This window comes from Balaenoptera ricei, chromosome 14, assembly GCF_028023285.1.
Source record: "Balaenoptera ricei isolate mBalRic1 chromosome 14, mBalRic1.hap2, whole genome shotgun sequence".
In the NCBI taxonomy this organism is placed as follows: Eukaryota; Metazoa; Chordata; class Mammalia; order Artiodactyla; family Balaenopteridae; genus Balaenoptera; species Balaenoptera ricei.
The window spans coordinates 77,549,697-77,574,749 of NC_082652.1; the positions used below are offsets into that span (position 1 = coordinate 77,549,697).

At 41.5% G+C, this 25,053-nt stretch overlaps 1 protein-coding gene across 1 annotated transcript in view; it reads left to right on the forward strand.

The window, feature by feature from the left end:
* Window positions 1-7,631: 7,631 nt before the first annotated feature.
* NEDD4L (NEDD4 like E3 ubiquitin protein ligase) overlaps window positions 7,632-25,053 on the forward strand; it is a 167,574-nt gene continuing 150,152 nt past the window's right edge. The window contains exons 1-2 of the mRNA XM_059895529.1: window positions 7,632-7,732; window positions 23,655-23,736. Coding sequence (XP_059751512.1) covers window positions 7,716-7,732; window positions 23,655-23,736 — 99 coding nt within the window. The 5' untranslated portion in view covers window positions 7,632-7,715. The remainder of the gene's footprint in view (window positions 7,733-23,654; window positions 23,737-25,053) is intronic.

Sequence of the window (25,053 nt, forward strand, 5' to 3'; positions counted from 1 at the left end):
AGAAAGCTTTGATGACAAAGCCAGCAATAACCACCAGTTTAAGGCTGAGACCCACAGACTCCCCAGTAAGGCTCAGCGGAGCCCGCGTGGGTGAGGCACCCGGGCCTCCCTCCCTGGCATCTGCTCTGAGCTGCAGGCCTCCTGCAGTTGCCCCATCCTAGGTATCGCCCGCATCGTAATTAAATCACCCTTTTGTCATGCTTTTGAACAATCTATATTTGGCTTGGCTGCTTTTTGTGGGGGAGGGGAGAAGTGTGGGCAGAGAACAAAATAAAAAGAGCAGTTTGTGAGCTCCAGATGAAGAGCACACCAGTAAGGGTCTAAACGGCCTCCCATTCTTGAGGCGAGGCTTGGTTATTTATTCAACAAATGTGCCCTGGAGCCCCTCGGGGGGCCACTTGGGAGCTGGGTGTTGGGGAGGCCCAGTGCCCATCGGTGCCCGGGCCCTCGGGCCGCACGGCATCTGCAGGGAGCTTCAGCCGATAGTAACCAAGGGAGCGTATGATAACCAAGCACGGGAATAACAGCTGCATGGGTGGACAAGCCTTTTTTCTTTTTCTTTCATATGGTACTTTCTAACATTTTCCAGTATGGCTGTTTTCGGTTAATTTGAAAGTTGTGGCCGACGCTAGGATAGTGGTTAGAAAACCTGCTTTAAAAAACCCTTTAAAACATCTTTCCCATAGAAAGCTATGCATTATTGTGCCTAGAAGGGTAAAAATCCGCCACTGATCTATTAGAGCAGAATGAAAAGATGTTTCCTGGAAAAAAAGTATTTCCGCCCATCAAACATGTTTATCTCATCTCATGCATGTTGGAAGCCAGGCACATGCGCATCTATGGAGTAGCCCAGAATGAACGAATTATTCCGCCTTCTAAGCGGTGTGGCAGCCTAGATACAGAGGCGAAGGGTTGAACTTGGGGCTGGACCGTTGACATGACACGAGTTCTGTCAATTGCCAAACGGAGTCACGTTAAGTTACGTGACCTCTAACATTGAGCTCTCATTTTTCAAGTCAGAATTTATTTTAGCAACTTATGGATCCAAGCCTTGGAAAGGCTTGTTACTATTTTGAAAGTATAGGTGAAATACGAGAGGGATGGGTGAATGTGAACACGCGTGGAACAGTACATTTATGAGACGCCGTCCATACTTCCTGCACTTAACCCAGCATCGCTGAGAAAAAGGCATTGTGTTCCGGGTTTCTCAGGTCGTCATGGCCACAAGCTCCTGTGCTGTGCTCGGGGTCAGGGAAGCTGTGGGACGACTGCAGACACCTGCAGCTCACCAAGTGCTGAAGTAAAGGGTTGGAGGCCTCCCTTACCATTTGATGAGATTAGCTGACAGCCATCATGACATCTGATTATTTCCAGTTTCAGGTGGCAGAACTAGAAAACAAACTTGGTGTGTCTTACTCCAGGGTGCATGCCCTCAATGACGTTGCTATGTTACCCTAAATCAAGTAAACCAAGGCAGCCATTAAAGAAGGAAAAAAATCCTATATTTGTCAAATGTGCAACTGTTAAATTTTTGTGAGGGTCTTCCACTTAATGATTTCTCATTTCCTGCAAGTTATTCAAAAATCACTGCTTCAGACAGGTCCCAGGACCGTCCTAATAAACAACAGCCAGTGGCTCCTTCCACTTGCCAATGTCAGTCGCCTTTGCCTGCTGTGTTTCTTTTCTCTTTAGTATTTGTCATGTGTATGTTTACCACCTGTTGCCCCTTGCTAGAGGGGAAAGTCCGCAAAGGTAGGGGGTTCAAACGTTTTCTTCCCTGGTGTATCTCAGGTGCCTAGGCCAGTGTCTGTGACATAGTAGGTGCTCCTGAATGTACTGAGTGAAGGAGCAGGAGAGGAAACCAGACACTTGAGCCTTGAGGGGCCGTGAGGGGAGCCACCGGGTGCCCTTGTGGTCCTGACTTGGGCCATCAGGAGGCTGTAATTTCTTCTGAGTCATCCATACTTTGAGGTGAGTTGTCTGGAGGTGGCCCCGCCCCACCTTTAAGCATTAGTGGAATGGAATTGGCTGGGTGGCTCTCACGACCCTGAGGGGAAGGTCTCATCGCCAGCCTTTCTTACAGACTTTTCCCACAGGTCGGGGCCGAGCTTCCGTCTTCGATTACACGGAGAGCTCTGGTCACCGGGACTGGCTCCGTGGAGCTCGTTACAAGCTGTTCCTCGACGTGGCGAGTGTCCCTGCCTAGTTGCCACTCTGGGTTTCGGCACTCAGCGTGCCGTGGTCGCATGTTCCACAGTGGTCTTACTTAGCCTTAATCCTTTATTAATTGCCTCTCACTCAGACTCCCTCAGAGCAGATAATCCTTCACTTTCGGCTTCCTTTCCATTACTATTGGATTTCTTGGTTTCAGCCATGACATGAGAAAAAGAACCAAGAAATTGTGAGTGAGGCTGTTGTATTTCCATCCGATTTACCCCTCTCTTAGCGGTATTATGCTTGAAAATAATAGAGAGGGCCATTGCCCAGCGTGTGAATTCTGTGTGTTCCGTGATTCGTCTGGTGATGTTTCCCAGTCTTTGCTTACCACGGAGCTGAGGTTTACCCACAGCACCACACATCACCACCACACCCCCCGTGCCTAACCTACCCTTGCGCCATCACCGTACCCTGTAAAGCAGTTACTTGTGGGAACCTACTGTGTGACCGAATGTCGTATACGCAAGTGACCGGGACATGGCCCTGTTCTCAAGGAGCTTCTAGGCCAGTCGCAGTAACGGACACATAAGTAAATGATGGTTGTACTGGGCAGTTTCTGCCAGCAGGCGTGGGGTTGGGCATTAAGAAGCCTTCTCAGAGACAGTTGAGCTGCTCTTTCAGGTCGAGTGAGGGTCAAGTGCAGGCCGGGTGGGATCAGGGCGTTTCCAGCAGAGGAGAAAGGTCATGGTGTGCTCGGAGAACTAAACGAAGTTCCCCCTTGACTAAGTGTGAAAGGCACTTGGAAGATGACCTCGGAGGGGCAAGCAGAGGCTAGAGCCGGGCAGACCTTGGATGCCACGGTCGTCTGGACTCTATCTTTGAGGTTACAAAGAACCAGTTCAGAGTGGGTGATTCCCATGTGTTTGGCTTGGGTGATTAGGTTAATACTTGGCTGCATTAAGAAGATGTGGAGCAGGGGAGGTGAGGGCTTGCGGCTGGGGTGCATCATCACCGGGCTGGGATCACCAGAAGGGTTCCCTCTTTGCTTTTCTGGTGCTCAAGCTTAGGGTCCTGGCTGGAGTCAACTTGGCTGCCACTTAGCAGTTCATAGTCATGGAAGAGGAGCGGGATGTGAGCCCCCCCAGTGAGCATCGTAGAATGAAAAGACGTCAAAGATAAGGCCTTGGGGAGCACCAACATATAAACTTGTATTTCTCCGGTCTGGACGTCCCAGTGTGAGCTCTTTATGTGAGATCCGTGCACTTTTCCACACCTGCGGTTCTCTCCTGAATGCGCTGTATTCTAATCACCCTTAGAGCCTTGCTACACCCACCTGCAGTATCGCCTGGGAGCTTGTTCGGAATGCAGATTCTCGGGGCTCACCTCACACGTCCTTAATCAGAATGCATTTAAACAGAATCCTCAGGTGATTGCTATGCGTGGCCAAGTGCTAGAAACCCTGCTGTAGAACATCTTTACCAACCACGTAAAATCAGGGGGCTCGTTTCTTCTGTGTTCTCCATAGGAGGACCTAGTTGCCTTTTAAAATTTTCTCAAAATTACAAGACTATCGAACATATAGAGTGTAAATCTAATGAGCAGCTAATAAGCGGCATTTGGCTAGGATGCAGAGCTTTCCCTCCTCCATGCTGTTTCTCGCATTCTGATCGCTTTGTGTTCATTTATAAGGAGGCTCGCTGCAAACAGACATGCTACCTGCATGCTCACTTGCTTGGCGTCATCTAACACACTTTCCCCCCAATGACCCAGTGAAGAGAGAGATTGCATCTCACTTTTGTGGTGGCACCGGCCACATCCACAAGTAGCTTATATTTGATGTAATTATGATCACTGTTGGATGGTACCTCCATCCATGTCAGCTGCACAGAAATTATATTCAGTATCTTGTAATAACGTATAATGGAAAAGAGTCTGCAAAAGGATACGTATATACATATACATAATATATATATATAACTGCATCACTTTGCTCTACACCTAAAGCTAACACAGTATTGTAAGTCAACTATACTTCAATAAAAAATTGTGAGGTTAATTACAATGAATGTTTTCTCAATAATGTGCCTTTATTAAGGGCTGTTTAAGAGTTTGGTGTGTGAAAATTCACAGCTGCGTTGAAGTTTACACGTCTTTATTTTGAAAGGAAACCTTTTCAGGCTTGGGGAAAAGATCAGTGACAGATGACAAAAGCATGAAAAAAGACACTGAGAACTTGTACAGTTGGAGAAAAAGTTTATAGTGGTGCATAATGAGCTAGTGATACATTTTTAAAAGTTTATTTTTCATTAATTTTTATTGAAGTGTAGTTGCTTTACAATGTTGTGTTAGTTCCTACTGTTACAGCAAAGTGAATCAGCTATATGTATACTTACATCCCCTCTCTTCTGGATTTCCTTCCCATTTAGGTCACCACAGAGCATTGAGTACAGTTCCCGGTGCTGTCCAGTAGGTTCTCATTAGTTATCTATTTTATACATAGTATCAATAGTGTATATTTGTCAATCCCAATCTCCCAATTCATCCCAGCCCCCTTTCCCCCTTGGTGTCCATATGTTTGTTCTCTACATCTGTGTCTCTATTTCTGCTTTGCAAATAAAATCATCTGTACCATTTTTCTAGATTCCACACATATGCGTTATTATACGATATTTGCTTTTCTCTTTCTGACTTACTTCACTCTGTACTACAGTCTCTAGGTCCATCCACGTCTCTGCAAGTGACCCAATTTTGTTCCTTTTTATGGCTGAGTAATATTCCACTGCATATATGTATCACATCTTCTTTATCCATTCCTCTGTTGATGGACATTTAGGTTGCTTCCATGTCCTGGCTATTGTAAATAGTGCTGCAGTGAACATTGGGGTGATGTGTCTTTTTCAAGTATGGTTTTCTCAGAGTATATGCCCAGTAGTGGTATTGCTAGGTCATATGGTAGTTCTATTTTTAGTTTTTTAAGGAACCTCCATACTGTCCTCCATAGTGGCTGTATCGATTTACATTCCCACCAACAGTGCAAGAGGGTTCCCTTCTCTCCACACCCTCTCCAGCATTTATTGTTTGTAGATTTTTTGATGATGGCCATTCTGACCCATGTGAGGTGATACCTCATGGTAGTTTTGATTTGCATTTGTCTAATAATTAGTGATGTTGAGCATCCTTTCATGTGTTTGTTGGCAATCTGTATATCTTCTTTGGAGAAATGTCTATTTAGGTCTTCTGCCCATTTTTGGATTGGGTTGTTTGTTTTTGTTTTTGTTTTGATATTGAGCTGCATGAGCTGTTTGTATATTTTGGAGATTAATCCTTTGTCAATTGCTTCGTTTGCTAATATTTTCTCCCGTTCTGAGGGTTGTCTTTTCATCTTGTTTATGGTTTCCTTTGCTGTGCAAAAGCTTTTAATTTTAATTAGGTCCCATTTATTTATTTTTGTTCTTATTTTCATTACTCTAGGAGGTGGGTCAAAAAAGATCTTACTGTGATTTATGTCAAAGAGTGTTCTTCCTATGTTTTCCTCTAAGAATTTTATAGTGTCTAGCCTTAAATTTAGGTCTTTAATCCATTTTGAGTTTATTTTTGTGTATGGTGATAGGGAGTGTTCTAATTTCATTCTTTTACATGTAGCTGTCCAGTTTTCCCAACATCACTTATTGAAGAGGCCGTCTTTTCTCCACTGTATATTTTTGCCTCCTTTGTCATAGATTAGGTGACTATAGGTGCATGGGTTTATCTCTGGGCTTTCTATCCTATTCCATTGATCTATATTTCTGTTTTTGTGCCAGTACCATACTGCCTTAATTACTGTAGCTTTGTAGTATAGTCTTAAGTTAGGGGGCCTGATTCCTCCAGCTCCGTTTTTCTTTCTCAAGATTGCTTTGGCTATTTGGGGATTTTTGTATTTCCACACAAATTGTAAAATTTTTTGTTCTAGTTCTGGGAAGAATGCCATTGGTAATTTGATAGGGATTGCATTGAATCTGTAGATTGCTTTGGGTAGTATAGTCATTTTCACAATATTGATTCTTCCAATCCAAGAATATGGTATATCTCTCCATCTGTTTGGGTCATCTTTGGTTTCTTTCATCAGTATCTTATAGTTTTCTGTGTACAGGTCTTTTGCCTCCTTAGGTAGGTTTATTCCTAGGTATCTTATTCTTCTTGTCGCAATGGTAAATGGGATTGTTTCCTCGATTTCTCTTTCTGATCTTTCATTGTTAGTGTATAGGAACGCAAGAGATTTCTGTGTATTGATTTTGTATCCTGTGACTTTACTAAATTCATTGAGTAGCTCTAGTTGTTTCCTGGTGACATCTTTAGGATTTTCTATGTATGGTATCATGTCACCTGCAAACAGTGACAGTTTTACTTCTTCTTTTCCAATTTGGATTCCTTTTATTTCTTTTTCTTCTCTGATTGCCATGGCTAGGACTTCCAAAATTATGTTGAATAATAGTGGCGAGGGTGGACATCCTTGTTTTGTTCCTGATCTTAGAGGAAATGCTTTCAGTTTTTCACCACTGAGAATGATGTTTGCTGTGGGTTTGTCATATATGGCTTTTATTATGTTGAGGTAGGTTCCCTCTATGCCCACTTTCTGTAGAGTTTTTATCATAAATGGGTGTTGAATTAATGATACATTTTAAAAATATGAACTCCCTTTCCTGTTTATAAGTGATTATCAGCAGTGTAATCAGGTATCTGGAATTAACTGTTCTGTTATTTTCTCCCTTAGTCCTCAACTGTTAATATTTTTTGTGTCCTTTAGATTTGAACATTTAAGTTTCTCACACAAGAGTGTGTCAATTCCATAAGACATTTGTTAAAAAGTTTTTGCTTTTGTTAATCAGAAGTGACTTATAATGTTAGTTTGGGATATTAGGTAATATTGCTGAAAATGAGGTTTGCTGTGAAGCTTTTTTTTTTTTCATTTTCTTATTTCTTTGCATTTACTTGAGCTTATAACTCAGGACAGTTTAGGAAATGACCCTGTGGCTCCCACACTGTGGAAAAGTGAAGAAAATGAAGGAAGTTTAAGAAAATGAGATTTGCACAGAAAATACATTCTGTGTCTAGTTGATCAGTATCAGGTATGTGTTGAGAATTCCATGTTTTGGCAACTCAGGCAACACAAAGTTTCCAAATGTGTGACCCTGGGAAGAAGTTACCCTATCATATGATGAGTAGGAAGTCAAGCAATGAAGAAATACTTATTGAGGGCATGTTCTCTGCACAGTTCTATGGAGAATGCAGACTTGCCCAAGAAGTAGACAGTGGCCATAAGTGACTTGCAGCCAGTTAAAGAGTATAATATTAAGATTTACACACTTGAAAAAGGACAAACAATACAGAAAGGCACGTGAGTCAACAGCAGAGGAGTGGCCTCTGTACTCACGACTTAGGAACGCAGAGCACAGAGAGGCTGGTTATTATAGGGTGGTTTGTTCTGGGAAGATGAGGAGGAGGTGCTGGCTGCCTGGAGCCTGGAAGGGTCAAGGATTTCCACAGGAGGAAGAGGAGAAAACAGAAGGGATCGCCGATAAATGAGTATGCACCAGGGGTAAGTGGGCTGAAAACTTTGAAGGTGGTAGATAGGCATATTTGGGGAATCAAACACATGTGGCTGTTACTGACAAGGGGGTTTAATTGGATTCTGCACTTATTGCCTAGTAGAAATTCTTAAGCATAGGGCAAAAGTAAAACAAGGATCCTGTGTTGTGTTTAAGTGTACTAGAGGTCTGACCTCCATAGTTTTTATGGGAAAGGTACATTTTATTCTACGTAAATTGTCTTAATCTGTCCTTTGTGTTCTTACCCCGTGATTATTTAACACTTTCTCCTTTAGGGTCGCAGGGACAGGGAGAAACACATATATCCATAAAACAAAGTCATCTAATAGCATAAACTGTAACACCCTTACAAGGTGGGGGTGGTGTGGGAAGGAAACACACCTTCTGTAATTCTAGAACCTACCCCAGGCTCTCTTTAGAAGTCCTTCGGTATCTAGTCTCATCCAACGTGGTAACTTAAGGGAGGATTTAAAAATATCTGAACGCAAGGAGAAATCTCCTGGGTGCATCCAACTTTGAAGATGTTGTAAGGGACTCTGCTCTTCATACTGGTGAGGAAGTCAATCACGATTTTTAATGCTGATGAAGGCTTCGTTTCTTCTGTAAATTCCCTTCTTGACAACATATGGGTCCTGGAGATCCAAATGTGAGTACCTGCCATGTATTTATCTGCGTAACTGGGAAAAAAATATGTGCTCCATGACATTCATCTTCCTACCATTGGGGTGGAGCTTTAATGTAACGCAGCCCTCTTTCTATTGATTATAGTTTTTTCTTCCTGCCATAATGCTGTGAAGCATAATTGATTGCGCCTCTCTTTTAAAATTTTATTCTAAAAACCCTTATGGTGATACAGTACAGAACTCGCTGTATTGGAAAGGTCAAGTGTCTAGTGGTTTGTTTGTGTGTTTAACAGCCTTGAAGATAAAACTTTAAATATTTGGCCAATTATTTAAGAGTTGAGGGGATGTTTTTGTTTCCCTGAGCAGTTCTAGGATTTCACACGCAGTTTTTTGTGCTTTTGAGAGCAGTGTGAACGTCCTGGGCAGGGCGGCATCTGTAGTAAACATATTTTAAGTATTATTCTGCAACCTAATATGGGCCCATAATCCCATGCAGTTCGAAAATCCAAAAAGCCCTGGAAAGAAAACATTGTTGTAGGTTTGTAGGAAACTCATTTGGTGGCAAAATCTGACCTCAGTGGACTTGGGAGTATTTCTGGTTTTATCTAAAACACTTAAGATAAGTATTTGTACATGTTGGCTGTGGGTCCTGCCCCCAGGCCCCTACTGGGAATGTTATGCAGTAATTGGAATAGTTAGGACCATCTAAAATGAGAAAAAAGTCAGAGTTCTGGAACACATTTGGCCGCAAGTGTTTCCAATAAAGGATTGCTTGTTTCCTAAAGCTGCCATATGAAGTGCCACAAACAGGGTGGCTTAAAATGTAGAAATGAATGATCTCACAGTTCTGCGGGCTACAAAGCTGAAATCAAGGTGTTGGTGGGGTCATGCTGTCCCCGGGCTCTAGGGGAACCTTCCTCTTCTCTTCTCTCCTCTCGTGGTGGAGCAGTCTTTAGCATTCCTCCGGTCACGTGGCCATCTTCTCCCTGTGTCTTCATTCCTGTGCGCACGTCTGCGCAAATTTCCCCTCTTCTGAGAGCACAGTCGTGTTGGATTAGAGTCCAACCTAATGAACTCATTTTCACTTGACTACCTCTGTGAAGACCCTTTTTTCTAATAAGGTCACATTCTGAGGCTCTGGAGTTTCATATCGTTTTGAGGGGACACAGTGGAGCCCGTAACACAGGGAATGGTTTCACGAGGAGGCGCTCCATTCTTGCCGCGTTCAGGCCAGTGCTGATTTCGAGACCCTTGCCTCCTGACTTTCCTGGTGCCCTGGCAGCTGCTTCACTGAATGGCTGTCACTCGGGAGCTGCCTATTCAGACTTGAGAAGTTGCCACATCTCGTGTTAACCTCCTGTAGGGCAGGAATCCCTTCCCCTCAGAGAATCTTGCCCGTGAGAAGAAAGATTCTTACATTGAAAACTGGCCTGGGTTCCTTTGGCACTACCATCACTCGCATCCCTGAGAAGTCTAGAAGGTTCCTACCTACGTTAAAGGAAGGATTGTGCAGAAATTCTTTAGGACAGTGCTTGGCACGTAGTAAACACTTAGGTAGAGAGGTCGCTATTGATGTGCATAGGAGCTGTTGACCTGTCTCCTGAGCTGTCCTCGGACTCCTCTTCTCTCCACCACTTGCCCTGTATACCCAGGAATATTGGTGCCACAAGGCTGCTCTCGGCGTAGTTGTTGTTTACTCATCTGCATGGCAGCTCCTTCTTCGAGACCTTTGTTCCTGAGCGCTGAGCCCTGCAGGTCTCAGCAGTGTCCGTCGCTGCTGTTGAGGGCCCCTGAGAACCTCCGAGTGCCCACCTTCAGTCCCGGCACCCAGAGCACGCGGTGACAGTAGACGTCAGGCACAAGCTGTGCTCTGGGCACCCACGGCTCTTCCACAGTTAACTAAAAGCATCTTTTTCTCCCTGTTTAGTGAATAAAGGCTGAATTCCCTGAGTAGTTCTGTGCCTTAGAATTTGCCCTCTTCCACGCAGCTCGGTGTTGATTCCACTTTGGCATCAAGGTCAAAGTTCCTCTGCTTGAGCAGCGTGGCTTCTTTTCCACCCTAAGGGCACAGGTGAGATGAGCCGAGGAATGGGCTTCAGTGTTAGAGTGATGACTTTGGAAGTCTGTTCCTGTACTTGGTGATTTCAGTGTGATAATGTGTCTGCGTACCTGTTTTTTTAGGCTACCGACTTTATAAATTGGAGTGGAGGGAGCTAGTTTATTTAAAAAAAAAAAAAAAAAATATATATATATATATATATATATATATATATAATTAAGCAATTACAAAGGGATCTTTGCAAGAAGTTTGAATTGGCTTGACTTCTCTAACTATGAGGAAAGTAGATGAGTGGGTATCAGTGTCCACTAGACTCATGTCAGGAAAGAGAGACGGATGAGGTGATCACATCTCAGAGTTTGTCCCCTTGCCTTATTTCCTTCAGAACTGAGTTCCTGATAGGCTCTTATAATTACAGGGTACTTGCAACTGTCCTCTTATTACAAGGTAGTGTTTTTAAAAAATAGACAAGAACTGACTTGCCTTTCCTCAGCTGCCTCACCGCACCGCCTTGAACTAATGAACAAAGTGGTGCTGACTGTAAATTGTAATTACAGGTAGGCCTTGTAAGTTGCCCTTTCTATGACCCCAGTAAATGTGGGCAGTATCAAGCGGTCAGAGAAAGCCCACCCAGAGAGGCAGAGTCTTGGGCATCCAGTAGATATGAGCTGCCTGTACCCTGCTCCCATCCTCTCAGGAGTGATGGCCTGGCTGGATAGTGGAGACAAGTACTGAGTTGAATGAGCTCATTCTGCTGGATGCTGGAGAAAGAAAGAGGAAAAGACAGAGTCTCAGGGGTTCCCAAAGTGGGGTGCCCAAATGGGCAAATTGTTAGAAAGGCAGATTATCAGGTTCTACCTCGGATCTGAATCAAAAACTCTGGGGGTGGGCCCAGCAATCTGTGTTTTAACCAGCCCTCCAGGTGATTCTGATGCCTGCCACAGCGTGAGAACCTCTGCACAGGAATTCCTTACGTCTGCAGGCCTTCTGCAGGCAGTCCAGCCGCCGTGGTGGTGCCGTGTGCTGGAATCCACACGTCTGCACTGCGGTGGAGTCCTTGTCTGAGTGCACGTACAACGGGGAGGGGGTAGGGAGGTACTCTGAATTGTTCTAGTTAATCATTACCGTGAGCAAACACCATCAGAGTGTAGGTCCTGCCAAGTGAGCGTAAGAATGAAGCCCTCAACAGGTACTTGGAAAAAGGTGAGCAGTAGCCTGTTTTAAGAAGGGGGAGGGGTACTGATGGGGAATATTTGAATGTTTCCATGATACAGATTTGTGGTTACCAAGGGGGGGGAAGGATTGGGAGTTGGGGATTAACAGATGCAAACTATTGTATGTATGTATAACTGAATCACTTTGCTGTACACCAGAAACTAACATAACATTGTAAATCAACTGTACTTCAATGGAAAAAAAAGTTCCAATGATAAATCTATTCAACCTCATAATTTGTCGTAGGATTCGTAGTCTCTGTGACACAAGACTTCTGATGTGGTGACTTTGCCTGTGCCCCACGTAGATTGCCTTCTCTGGCCTGGGTAGTTAATAGATGGAGCACATTTCCTTTCTCTTTCTGCTAGAGGGTAGAGTACATATTGCGTAAACAGTAGAACTGGACTCTGTGGTTTTCAAAGAACGTCTTTAGGGAAGATTTAGCGTTTAGGTCCCACAGTCATTCAGATCCATAGGACTCCTAAGATTCAAACCTGTTGTCAGCCAGCCCAGGATTCTTTTGCCAGGGTGGGGCCTGAAGGAAAATATTGGCAGGGGGTGTGGCTCTCCTTTCTGATGGTGAAATGGGAGAGCCATGCATAGTGAACTCTTCCTTGATAGCCATTTCTGCATCTGTTATTAACACGTTTGCCCCATCTGTAGAGCTCCCGCCTGACCTACCTCTTGGAATTCCTGTCCGTTTTACTTCTGTAGTGTTGTAGAAGTTTATTACCCTTTGTGCTAAACAATTTGCATAAATATTTTCTAGCTGATAACCCTTCTCTAGGCAGGAATTACTGATAAGTCTGTGGAGCATTTGGTAAGTGAATATACAAGTATATTAGGCATAACTTGGTCTTTGTTTGAAAACTTACAGCTTTGAGGTTATATTAATTATTCCAGTTAAATAGTTAAGATCAGTAAAAGCTGATAATGAAATAAGAATTTAGTTGTGTGGTAAATTTGAAAGTGTGCATATATTATACTGATTCTGTATTGTCCTGTGGATATATTTCCCATTGGACAGTCTTCTGGGACCTTTTCTTAATTAAATGCACACAGATAAATTTATTGACAAAGACCAAATGCTCTTTTAACTAACAATAGTAGGACTTGTGTGTTTGTGTGTATGTATGTGTGTGTGTGTTTAAAAACACTTGTTTTACAGATAAAATCTCTGTTCGTGAAACCATGTCTCTGGGGCTGTGATGGGAGGTAATGCGGAAATGATTCATTATATAGATTTTTGTTCAGCCAGAGCTTTTAAGGACTATTTAAAGTTTATATAAAGTGAGCTTGAGCTCTACATAGTCTTGGTGTGAGTACGTGTATATACTCCTGCAGTTTTAGTTATCCAGAGTCCTTAAAGTAGGGATCCTGTGGGTTCGGATCCTACTACTTTATGCTGGACTAGTCCTCGGAAGATAACAAACATGACTACTCGAATAAAGGTTGAAGAAAAGTGAGTAAAAGTACCTCTGACAGACTTCCCTGGTGGTCCAGTGGTAAAGAATCCGCCTTACGATGCAGGGGACATGGGTTCGATCCCTGGTCAGGGAACTAAGATCCCACATGCCGCGGGACAACTAAGCCTGTGCGCCACAACTACCGCGCTCACACGCCTCAACTGGAGAGCCTGTGTGCAGCAAACTACAGAGCCCATGCACGCTGGAGCCTGCACGCCACAACTGGAGAGAAGCCCGTGCAAAGCAACAAAGAGCCCGCACGCCGCAACTAAAGATCCCGCATGCCTCAGTGAAGATCCCGTGTGCCACACCTAAGACCTGATGCAGCCAAAAGTAAAGTGAAAATAAAGAAACAATAAATAAATCTTTAAAAAAATAAAATAAATAAAAGTACCTCTGAACTATCCTACGGCAATTTGAAATGAATGATGTATGTAATTATAGTATTTGCTATAATGGTCTCATTTGGCTGAAGATTTCTATAATGTCCACAATGTTTGTTGCATAAGAGAGAGGACTACTATACTACATGAGGAATCATGCGAAGTAGTTTTAACTTTCTTGTACTATTTCTAATCCGAGAAATCCACATTTAAAACATCTCATCATGGATTACTTTTGGTTATTCCACCTACATTAGGCAGTAAAACCCTCTAAGCTTTGTAAACGCTCTCAGGTTGTTGAATAACACCTGTCTGTGTGCATGTGGTTTGAGTATGTGCACGTGCTGTGATGTGTTTCTGAACTGTATTTTCAAAAGATACACTTTCGTGCAGTCTTGTCTAATCAATTTGGAAAATTGGTAATTTCTCTTACAAGTGCATGATTTGAATTGCTGAGTGTTGACATGGTAATTAAACATCACTTCACTGGCAGGGGTCCCACAGATAGACGCTATTCCAGTGGTGATGAAGCATATTTCACCAACAGGATACTTAACAGGGGTACTAAGAAAGGGCGTTCCTTTTTACTCCACTGAGTGTGTTTATATACCTTTCTTTAAAGGCTCTTTGAGATGTCTTGACCCTGTTACTTGAAAAGGAAGGTGGTGGTTCAATTAGAAATTGACGTTAAATTTGTAATGTTTACCCCACATACTTTATCAGCACAAGTCTGGTATGTTTAACTTGAATTTTCTGGTTGTTGCCATTTGTTTGGGACCATTTCCAGTGAGACTTCCCTGGTGGGGAGGGGCAGAGAGGCTGGCCATAGGGACTACCTATGTCACCTTGCGGTCTCAGTGTTCCAGCCTAAATAGTGACCATCTCTATCATTTGGAATATAGAGAGAAATGAAAGGAAGAAAAAAATCACTCATGGTCTCATAAATGCGGTAATAAACACTATTTTATAGTTTGGTATATTTATAATGCAGTAGGTGTATATGCTTTTACAGTTTAATTTTAATTGCTAATATAGCTTAATTAAAAATTTTCAACTTTCTTTGTAAACAAAGCATAGGCAACTACATCAGGTTCCTCATCAATGCCATTTTAATGGCTCCATAACATTTCATGTGTGCACGTATGTACTAGGACATTATCTTTTCTTTTCTTTATCCGTGAAATGGGAATTACTAACATCCTGCTTACCAGGGTTCTTCTGAAGATCAGAGATGGTGTATACATAAGGCACCATGCACGATGCTGTGCACTCAGAAAGTGCTTAATAAATGATACTGGAAGTTATTATTTCTGTTCATAAGATGGTCCCTGCATTTCAGATCATCTAATAAACATAAACATTTATGACTTTTTTGCGTTCTTAGAATATGTATATAGCCAACTTTCATAAAGGCGACATCTGCATATTTTATGCATTCACTCTTGTCTGACTTTGGTTTCTCTGGAGCAGAGGTAGACAGCCTCTTTGAGGGCAGCATCTGTTTACCTCTATCCCCCTGCCCCCCACTTTTTTAACCTCCCCCCTTGGTGTCCACCACAGTCCTTTGCACATGGTGGACACTCTATTTGAGGAATTAATTACTGAACAGTTTCTGATAAGGGAGCAGTTTTTGGTTTCCCTGTTTCCTTATGGCTTTGTGAGTTGCTATCTCTCTTGGCTCTCTTTTTTTTTAATTTTTTTTTCAGGCCGCGCTGGGCGGCATGTGGGTTCTTAGTTCCCTGACCAGAGATTGAACCCGTGCCCCCTGCATTGGGAGCATGGAGTCTTAACCACTGGACCGCTGGGGAAGTCCCTCTATTAAACTATTACTAGCATAAAAGAAAAGTGGTTTCTTAATCTCTGATTTTTCCCTACGGGAAAAACGTGATAGAAAATGCTGGAGACAAAGGCATGTCACAACTATCACTTTCTTTGACAGCTGTATGAACATTTTAGTAATTTATAGGTGGAACTTTGCCTATTAGTGACTGCCACTGAATGATATTTATACTAGCAGAAGATAAGAAAACATTGGTTTTAATTCAAATTGTTTTAAAAACAAACTCTTCTGGCTTAAATATTTTCATGGGCTACTGCATATCTACATAGATATAAACAGAACTGTGTATTTATGTGTCAGAGATAAACAGATGCACATGCAGTGCTCCCACCACCACCCCCCCCCCCGACTCCAAAGGGTCTCTAGGACCCAAGGTTGGGACCCCCGAGTGACTGGTTGTGGATGGCAGAGGACAAGGAGAGAGTTGGTCCTGACTAGCCATTTCAAGACTTGGGTGACTGCAAAGGTGCTGGGATAAGGGCAAACCACAAGCTGCTCCAAACAGCCAAGTCATTCCTGAAATATCCAAAAGTATATTTTCCAGCAGCTTCACAGAATGTGCCTAAGCTGTAAAGTTGTTGGGTTTTTTTAGTTGAAATATAGTTGATATACAATGTGTCAGTTTCTGGTGTACAGCAAAGTGATTCAGTTATATATACATTCTTTTTCATATTCTTTTCCATTATGATTTATCACAGGATATTGAATATAGTTCACTGTGCTATACAGTAGGGCCTTGTTGTTTATCCATTCTATATATAATAGTTGGCATCTGCTAATTGCAGACTCCTAATTTGTCCCTCCCCCACCCCCTTTCCTTTTTGGTAACCATGAGTTTGTTTTCTGCGCCTGTTTCTGTTTTGTAAATAAGTTCCTTTGTGTCATATTTTAGATTCCACATATAAGTGATATCATGTGGTATTTGTCTTTCTCTGACTTACTTCACTTAGTATGATAACCTCTAGGTGCATCCATGTTGCCTCAGATGGCATTATTTCACTCTTTTTGTGGTGAGTAATATTCCGTTGTATATATGTACTACATCTTCTTTGTCCATTCATCTGTTGATGGACATTTAGGTTGTTTCCATGTCTTGGCTATTGTAAATAGTGCTGCTGTGAACATTGGGGTGCATGTATCTTTTCGAATTATAGTTTTCTCCGGATATATGCCCAGGAGTGGGATTGCAGGATCATATACGAACTCTATTTTTAGTTTTTTAAGGAACCTCCATTACTGTTTTCCATGGTGTCTGTACCAATTTACATTCCCACCAACAGTGTAGGAGGGTTCTCTTTTCTCCACACCCTCTCCAGCATTTGTTATTTGTAGACTTTTTAATGATGGTCATTCTGACTGGTGTGAGGTGGTACCTCATTGTAGTTTTGATTTGTATTTCTCTAATAATTAGCAGTGTTGAGCATCTTTTCATGTGCCTATTGGTCAGCTGTATGTCTTCTTTGGAGAAGTGTCTATCTAGGCCTTCTCATTTTTTGATTGGGTTGTTTGTTTTTTTATTATTGAGTTGTATGACCTGTTTGTATATTTTGGAAATTAAGCCCTTGCCGGTCTCATTATTTGCAAATATTTTCTCCCAGTCCGTAGATTGTCGTTTTGTTTATGGTTTCCTTTGCTGTGCAAAAGCTTGTAAGTTTGATTAGGTCCCGTTTGTTTATTTTTGTTTTTATTTCTGTTGCCTTGGGAGACTGACCTAAGAAAACATTGCTACAATTTATGTCAGAGAATGTTTTGCCTTTGTTCTCTTTTATGATGTCATGTCTTATATTTAAGTCTTTCAGCCATTTTGAGTTTATTTTTGTGTATGGTGTGAGGGTGTGTTCTAACTTCATTGATTTACATGTGGCTGTCCAGCTTTCCCAATACTACTTGCTGAAGAGACTGTCTTTTCCCCATTGTATATTCTTTCCTCCTTTGACAAAGATTAATTGACCGTAGGTGTGTGGGTTTATTTCTGGGCTCTCTATTCTGTTCCACTGATCCACATGTCTGTTTTTGTGCCAGTACCACGCTGTTCTGATTACTGGAGCTTTGAAGTCTGGGAGGGTTATGCCTCCACCTAAGCTATAAAGTTTTAATGCCTCTTTACCTACCTTGGACAAAGGTAAAAATGCATCTGTCTGTAGTAGACCCATTGCTTTCTTGCATTTGTTGAAAAGTCATACATATTTAAGAGCAACTCATTGTCGGTGTTGGTGACAAGTGATGTATTTCAAAGTGTAATTCATGCCTTTCAGTAAATGTCAAAGGCTGGAATATATGTGCATATTTCTTTCAAATATCTTCAGTAGTCACCCATTTAAGGCAATTTTCTGGGTAGAAAAAACATCTGAAGCTCTTTTGGGTTTGTTATTAAGGTTTTAGGCTAGCCATGAAATTGCAGGGTTCCATGCCTCACTGAAGAGTATGTTATAGTTGTAGCGTATGTGTAACTATTATTGCTATTTTCATAATTTTTGTACTTATAAAAGTAGTACTTGCTCACAGTAGAAAATTTAGAAAAAAATGAAAACTACAAAGAAGAAAATAAACATAATTCATAAAGTTGTAATCTAGAGAGAACAACTATTAACTTTAGCTATGTGTCAGTTACTTTTGTGAGTGTATATATATATATATATATATATGTTATATATATATATATATATATGCTTAGTGTGGAAAATGTAACCATGAAAGCATAACAGATTTTAAGTGCTACCCACATAAATAAACTGTAAGCATTACTGACTAACAACAACAAAAAAGTGTGGCTATATAGAATTAGTCACATTTTTAGATCATTTCTCTTCTAAACCACAAAGCGTTGAGCTTCCTAGAGAGTAATGTTAATGAGTTGCACTGAACACCAGCCACTAGGACAGTAACTTGTTGCCAGGAGTGAACCCTGTTGAGTTCTGTTGTAAATAATACTGCCAGTTTGATCCTCTCCACCCAGATCCCCATGGGGCTTCCACACAGCATGAATAATGAGGAAGCATGGGATACTCAGTGTGCTGGGTGGGGTTGGCCGGCACCCAATTTATGCTATAAGGTAATCAGTGTCAGATTAGATCAGCAATCACAGCAGAAGTTAGGGGGCTTGGAAGGAGCAACAGAGAACCTCACAAGTCTCGAAAGAGAGGCAAAAACAGGATCAGTTACAACATCTGTCATTAATAGGGCACTTATGCTGTGTGTTTGGTGCTGAAGTGGCTACTAATATTAATACGTAATATTCTCTGGTCCTTACAATGATGCTCTGAGTTAAGAATTATCGTTCCCGTTTCATTCATGAACCACCTGAAGTTAAGAGCGGTTAAGTGACTGTCTGAAGGTCACTTAGACAGTTGGGGAAGTTGAGATTTGAGACTCCAGTGGAGATGGTCAAGGGCACCAAATGAAGAAGTACCAGCTGAGGGGATAGATGGTCTTCTTGCCTACTTCCCTCCATGCCCCTCCTGGTTTTTTAAAAATTATAAAAGTATTATGTATTACTGGTTAATAACAGCAACAAAAATCTTCAGTGTACAGGAAGTGACATGAAAACCAGAACCTCTACCCCTATAGCTGTACCCTGTGTCTACTCCCCGTAATACAAGCTGCTGATGAGGTTTTTATGTGTCTTTCCTAAACCTTCTGGTGGTCTAGCTGGGGGGAGGTAAGTCTTGAACATAACCTACCATTGACCTCAGGATTTGGCCGGCCTTTCGTAGTAAAGGTGTGGAGAGTGTGAGATCTGAGAAGTAGAGCTTCAGAGGGCAGAAGCTTCTTCCAGAACTGCTGCCTCTATCAGACGGCTCAAGTCAGTGTGAAAAAGTCTCTGGGAACTGAATTCTTCCTCTCACCACTCCTGCAGAGTATCACACTCAGATGAAAGTCGTCAGGGGTTAAAACAACAAGCAAGCTTTTGAAAAGAAGCTCGTGATGAGGCTTGCTGTCCCTCAGCCTTGCCCCTCCCCCTAACACACACGCACACCTGCCTGCCTTTTGTTTTGGTTATTGCTCAGGTGATATGTTTTTGATACCTCATAGGTAAGTTGGTTAGAGCTGGTAACGTGTATAAGAAAATACCAGCCCAGTGATGATCAAGGGGGGGTTCTCATACAACTGTGGGCTTCACCCTTCATGCCCTGGTGGAGAGGATAGGGTGTTATTCCCTCTTCCTGCCATATCTTTAGGAAGCCAATCCGTATTTACTTAGGATGGGCTGGGCTATTGTTATTACGGATGAAGAGAAGTGAGTTTGAATTATTCTGAGATTCAGAATATCCTAACCAAAAGGAATCATCCAGTCCACTGGCTTTAAACTTTATTTTTTTAAGTTTTAGAACCCTGTCCCAAAATATTCTAACATGAACAACCCATATATAAAACAGATTAAGGTGGAAATGGTAGCCTGTAGTTATCCTGAGATAGTTATGCAGAACTAAGGCTCTGTCGAGTCTGCAGTTTGAAAACCACTGATTTAGTCCAACCACTTGTTTTTGGAGATACAAAAATCGAGGTTCAGCGTGCTCAAGTGGCTTGTCCAAGGTCACACAGCTGGCTGTTTGGAGTGCTGAAAAGGAGATAAGATCTCAAAGGTGTGACCTTCCTTAAAGGTAGACACTTAGCCCAAGAGTCTTGTTCCTCCACCAGACTTGGATAAGATAATAAGATAAAAATGAGGTCATAATAGCAGTTACTGCACAAAATGTTTTCCAGAATTTGGGGAACTCGTGCCCCTGGACATTTCTTCCAGCGAGGTCTGTTGGTGGTCAGCATAGTGTATTGCAGCAAGGCTGGATCCATGCACTCAGAGGGTCGGATTCCGGAGCAAGCATGCCTGTGTTCCTTCCCACCTCCCCTGCTTCCTGTTGAACGTGGGACAAGCTGCTTGATTTCTGTCTCACCTTCTCCTCTGAAAAACGTGCCAACTTCATAAGCTTGTGGTGAGGGTGGAATGAGATACTGCATATAAACATTTGCCAGGTGCAGCGTGGATGCTTGATGGTGGTTGGGTGCTGCTGGGCTGGTGGCAGTGGTGACGGTGATGGTGGTGCTGGTTTCAGGTGTGCTGATGGTTGGGGTAGAACTGATTGCTGCTCAGGCATCTTCCTGCTCATTTTCTGATGCTTGATGCCCTGTTTGTATCACAGCTTTCTGCTCCAGCCTTCCCCTTGGTGAAATGGGAAAATGTCGTCATCCTCACTCAGCTGAGCTAGGGAAGGCCATTCATGAGTGTCCTCTTTTTTTTTTTAACTATCTTTTTAAAAACATTTTATTTTTTATTAAAGTACAGTTGATTTACAATGTTGTGTTAATTACTGCTGTACAGCAAAGTGACTCAGTTATATATACATATACATTCTTTTTCATGTTTTCCATTTGAAAATGTGATATGGTTTCTCACAGGATATTGACTATAGTTCCCTGTGCTGTACAGTAGGACCTTGTGTTTATCCATTCTATATATAATAGTTTGCATCTGCTAACCCCAATCTCCCACTCCCTCCCTCCCCAAACCCCACCCCTTGGCAACCACCAGTCTATTCTCTGTGCACCCGATTCTGTTTCATAGATAGGTTCATTGGTGTCATATTTTAGATTCCACATATAAGTGACATCATACGGTATTTGTCTTTCTTTTTCTGACTTACTTCACTTAGTATGATAATCCCTAGTTGCATCCATGTTGCTGAAAATGGCATTATTTTTTTTAATGGCCAAGTAGTATTCCATTGTATATATGTACCACATCTTCTTTATCCATGAATGTCCATTTTTGACCTTTGATGGTTTAATCCTTTTTGTTGCCCACTCCTGGGAGTGTAGTCGGTGCTCTGTAAACATTTGTTGATGGGAGTGGTACTGCTGTACCGTTGGAAAGGGAGACGGATCTGGACAGCTGGCTCCCCTCCCCACTCCAGCCCCACCACTCTTGAACTTACACCCTACCATCCTTTCACCAGCCCATCCCAAGCCCTGTGCTCCCTTCCCTTGAACTTGCACCTTACTGTCCTTTCACCAGCTCCCACCCTTGGCCTTTGGCTCTCTGTTCACCTTGAATTCTCTTCCAGGAAGTTTCCTGGTCAATCTTCCACATAGTCACCGTAGTACCTACTTCTGCCTGGATGAACACTCAAGACAAGCCCAGACATGCCTTCCTTGTCACAGCTGGGGGACATTGTCCCAGCCTCAGAAACCCCACCCTCAACCCCCAACTGCATGTGTCACTCATTGTGAACTATTCCGGGCATATAAACTGAGGTCAGTAAATGATTAGAGGAAGAATGTGGGTGTTCCATTAAAGTGAGTGCCTAGCTCTTTATTGCAGTTGTATAATAGGCAGCAATCGTGACAGCCAGGGGGCATGAAAAAAGAGATGGCAGTCAGCAGAGTTTTTTGTCTTCTCTGTAATGTGTGTGTGTGTGTGTGTGTGTGTGTGTGTGTGTGTGTGTGTGTGTACGAGCGTGCATGCACCTCCATGGCGTACTGGGAGCCTATTGAGATAACAGAGTATCAGGCCGTGAGCTCTTTTTAGCAATAGCTTGGTGGCTGGAAATAGAAAATGGGTTTCTATAACTAGAAAATACTCTTTTCAAATACCATGTAGAACAGTGGTTCTCAGAGTGTGATTCCTGACTCAAGAGCACCAACATCACTGGGCGTTTATTTGAGATGCAAGTTCTACGGTCCCACCCCAGACCTACTAGATCTTTTGTGGGTATTTGGGGTTGGGGCCCGGCAAGCTGTGTTTTAAGTACTCCGCTCCCAGGCAATTCTGATATGCTCAAGTCTGAGAACCACTGACCTAGAATTATACTCCTGATCCATCACCCAGACCATGGCTCTGATTAGGAAGGTGTTCCTGGGGTCTGTAGACCTAGATTAGGTTCTGGTTCTTGGTTCATCTTTATTCTGAGGCTGAGGGTGTCCAGATAAGGAGAAGTAGGTGCATCTGGTTAGATGTTCTTTAGTGAAAGAGCATCTGTGGTTTATGGTTAAGTGACAAAGGGTTGACTAATACCTTCTTCTAAACCAGAATGTTAAAAATAAAAATATTTACTCAGAAAATAACTGAGAAAATTCTATTGTTTTTTTTGTGTGTTTGTTTAAGGAGATGGGTTGTAGCTTCCACTGAGATGCATTTTACGGGTAATAAATACTACACACAGACACCAACAATATTTTTCACTGACTTTTGATTTCTGTTTTTTGGATATCAAGTATAGTCCTGTTAGGACTAAACTTTTCATTTTATCACACCATTCTCTTTCCTTAAGAGATTTCACGGCATATTTATTGAGCTATCTAATAAAAACCAATATAGTCTTAAGCATTTTATGATACTCCGTATAATCTTTAGAAATACCCTGGAAGTTGCAAAATAAGGGTTAATAGTCGTGGTGTATAACTACTAAAGGATAACTCTCAAATTGGATAGAAATAAGTCATCCACTATCGATAATTAGATGAGTGAAAATTTGGGGATTGAATACACGAAGGCCCTTCCTATGACTTTAAGAATCTCAAGTGTGAAACAGAAGAACCTGGATCCCAAATTCTTATAGTTTAACTAGATTTGAGCTATCCCAGTGTTAGCAACTCCAGAACGTGTGAGGAGTGGACTTACCAAGCTCTTAGTAGATAATTCACATTAAGTAATCCTTTCAATATACTTCTGGCTAAAAGTTTTCAGTTTCCCAAGGAAATGATAGGAACTCTGGAACTTGTAGTCAGGAAACCTGAAATTTAATCAAGACTTTACTAAAATCTGTAACTTTGGGCAACTCTGTTGACTTACTGGGCTTTAATTTTTTGTGTGTATGTTTTTGTTTTAATCTATAAGATGATATATGTTGACTTAGACTAACAATGCCTGTTTTACCTCTACTGAAAGAAAAATAATTTTTACCAACGTAATGGAAATCAGAATATAAATAAGATGCAAACTAAATTTTCTAGCTAGATTTTACTAGTCTGAACAAATTTTATATGCCTTTTAATAATTTTTCTTGTAATCTTTTCAGAATCTGATTGTGCTTAGAAAAAATACTATGGGAGATTAATTCTTTTGAATTAAGAATAGAGAAGATGATCTTTAAAATTAGAATATGAGTTTGATGTTAGTTTTGCTTTTAAATAAACATCCTTGGTTCTAGGTGATAAAAACTTTCCTCAGTATATTTACCTAGTTATAAGCATGTTAAAAATGTTACTGCTTAGTTTGTGAAATTTACACAAGCTGGCCATTAAGTGATATTTTTGCATTTTCAGTTAGGTTATGGCTACTTTCTTTTTTGTATTTTTAAAATGAAAAGTATAATCCTATTTTTTCTTACAGTGATCCGTATGTGAAACTTTCATTGTACGTAGCAGATGAGAATAGAGAACTTGCTTTGGTACAGACAAAAACAATTAAAAAGGTAAGCGTCCATCCTTAATTAAACATCTTTTAAGTCATAATTAAATCTCATTAAATTATGTCTTTGAGCTCTGTAGAAGTTTATATTTTAAGATGGCAATATTTGCATTTTAAGCATCTCTCAGTATGAAATCTATAAATTCAATTCAAAGTTTTCAGAGTTAACCCAAGACACCGGTTTTGGCTTTTAGTTAAATGACTATAAAAACAGTATTAAAATATGCATTATTACAAGTAGAAATTTTTTTCCCTGCAAAGAATAAAGCAAAACAAGGACTTTTTCTTGTTGGCTTGTTAGTTTATGAAAAGAAATTTAAAGCAATTTAAAATACATTTAATGAAATGGAGTGGCTTGTGGATTTGGTAGAAACAAAGGGAATGGTTTAACTCAAAACAGGTATTACCAAAGGAAGCAAAATACTTGCTTAGCTACACAAAAACAAATAAAAAGTATTAACAATAAAACTGCACATTTGTGTGTGTTTGTGTGTGTGTGTTTCACTTTTCTAAATTTTACACCCATGATTTCATTAAAGATTTGTTTCCATAATTATACCTTAATTCATCTGTCTCCATATTTTTATATACAGCTATAAAATATACTAAAACATATACTTATATCCATATTTATATCTTAACTCATCTATCTCCATGCTTTTATATACATCTATAAAATATATTAGAACATAGATTTATATCCATAATTATATCTTAATCCATTTATCTCCATGTTTTTGTATATCTATCTATAACATATATTAAAACATATATTTACTCCATATTTGGAGCATTTATTGAGGATGCATGTTTTCTATCAGAAGTACTGTTCTTATCTGTGCTTTAGTATTACTTATAGATTACTATTATTTTTCCCTCCCCACCTTTGCGGGGTAAACAGTCTAACACTCTGTGTGATAAGCAGTTCCTGGAGAGCATGATGGCTTTTAAAAAATGGTAATTCTCCTGCCGTCGTGCAGACGCCAGGGGTCTGCGGCCAGGTCATTTTGTGTAAGGAAGACACAGCAGTCTAGCGTGTCTTCCACCTGGCATTCGACTGGCACTGCAAATCAGTTTAGCGAACAGGAGCCCGTATTTTGATGAGTGGGGAGGATTCCTGTGAAGGACGGAGGCCATTGTTCCCTGTTGGGCGCTGCCGCTGGTTGAGTTTCCAGCGGGTCGGGAGGCCCGCCTTGCAGGGAAGGCAGTCGGGGACCTGATTGCCTGCCAGACGCGGAGGGAGCAGAGAACCAAAGCCACCAAAGCCACCGAAGCCGGCGATCGGGGATACTGAAATGTGTTTCCTTCCGAGGGGAGGTCC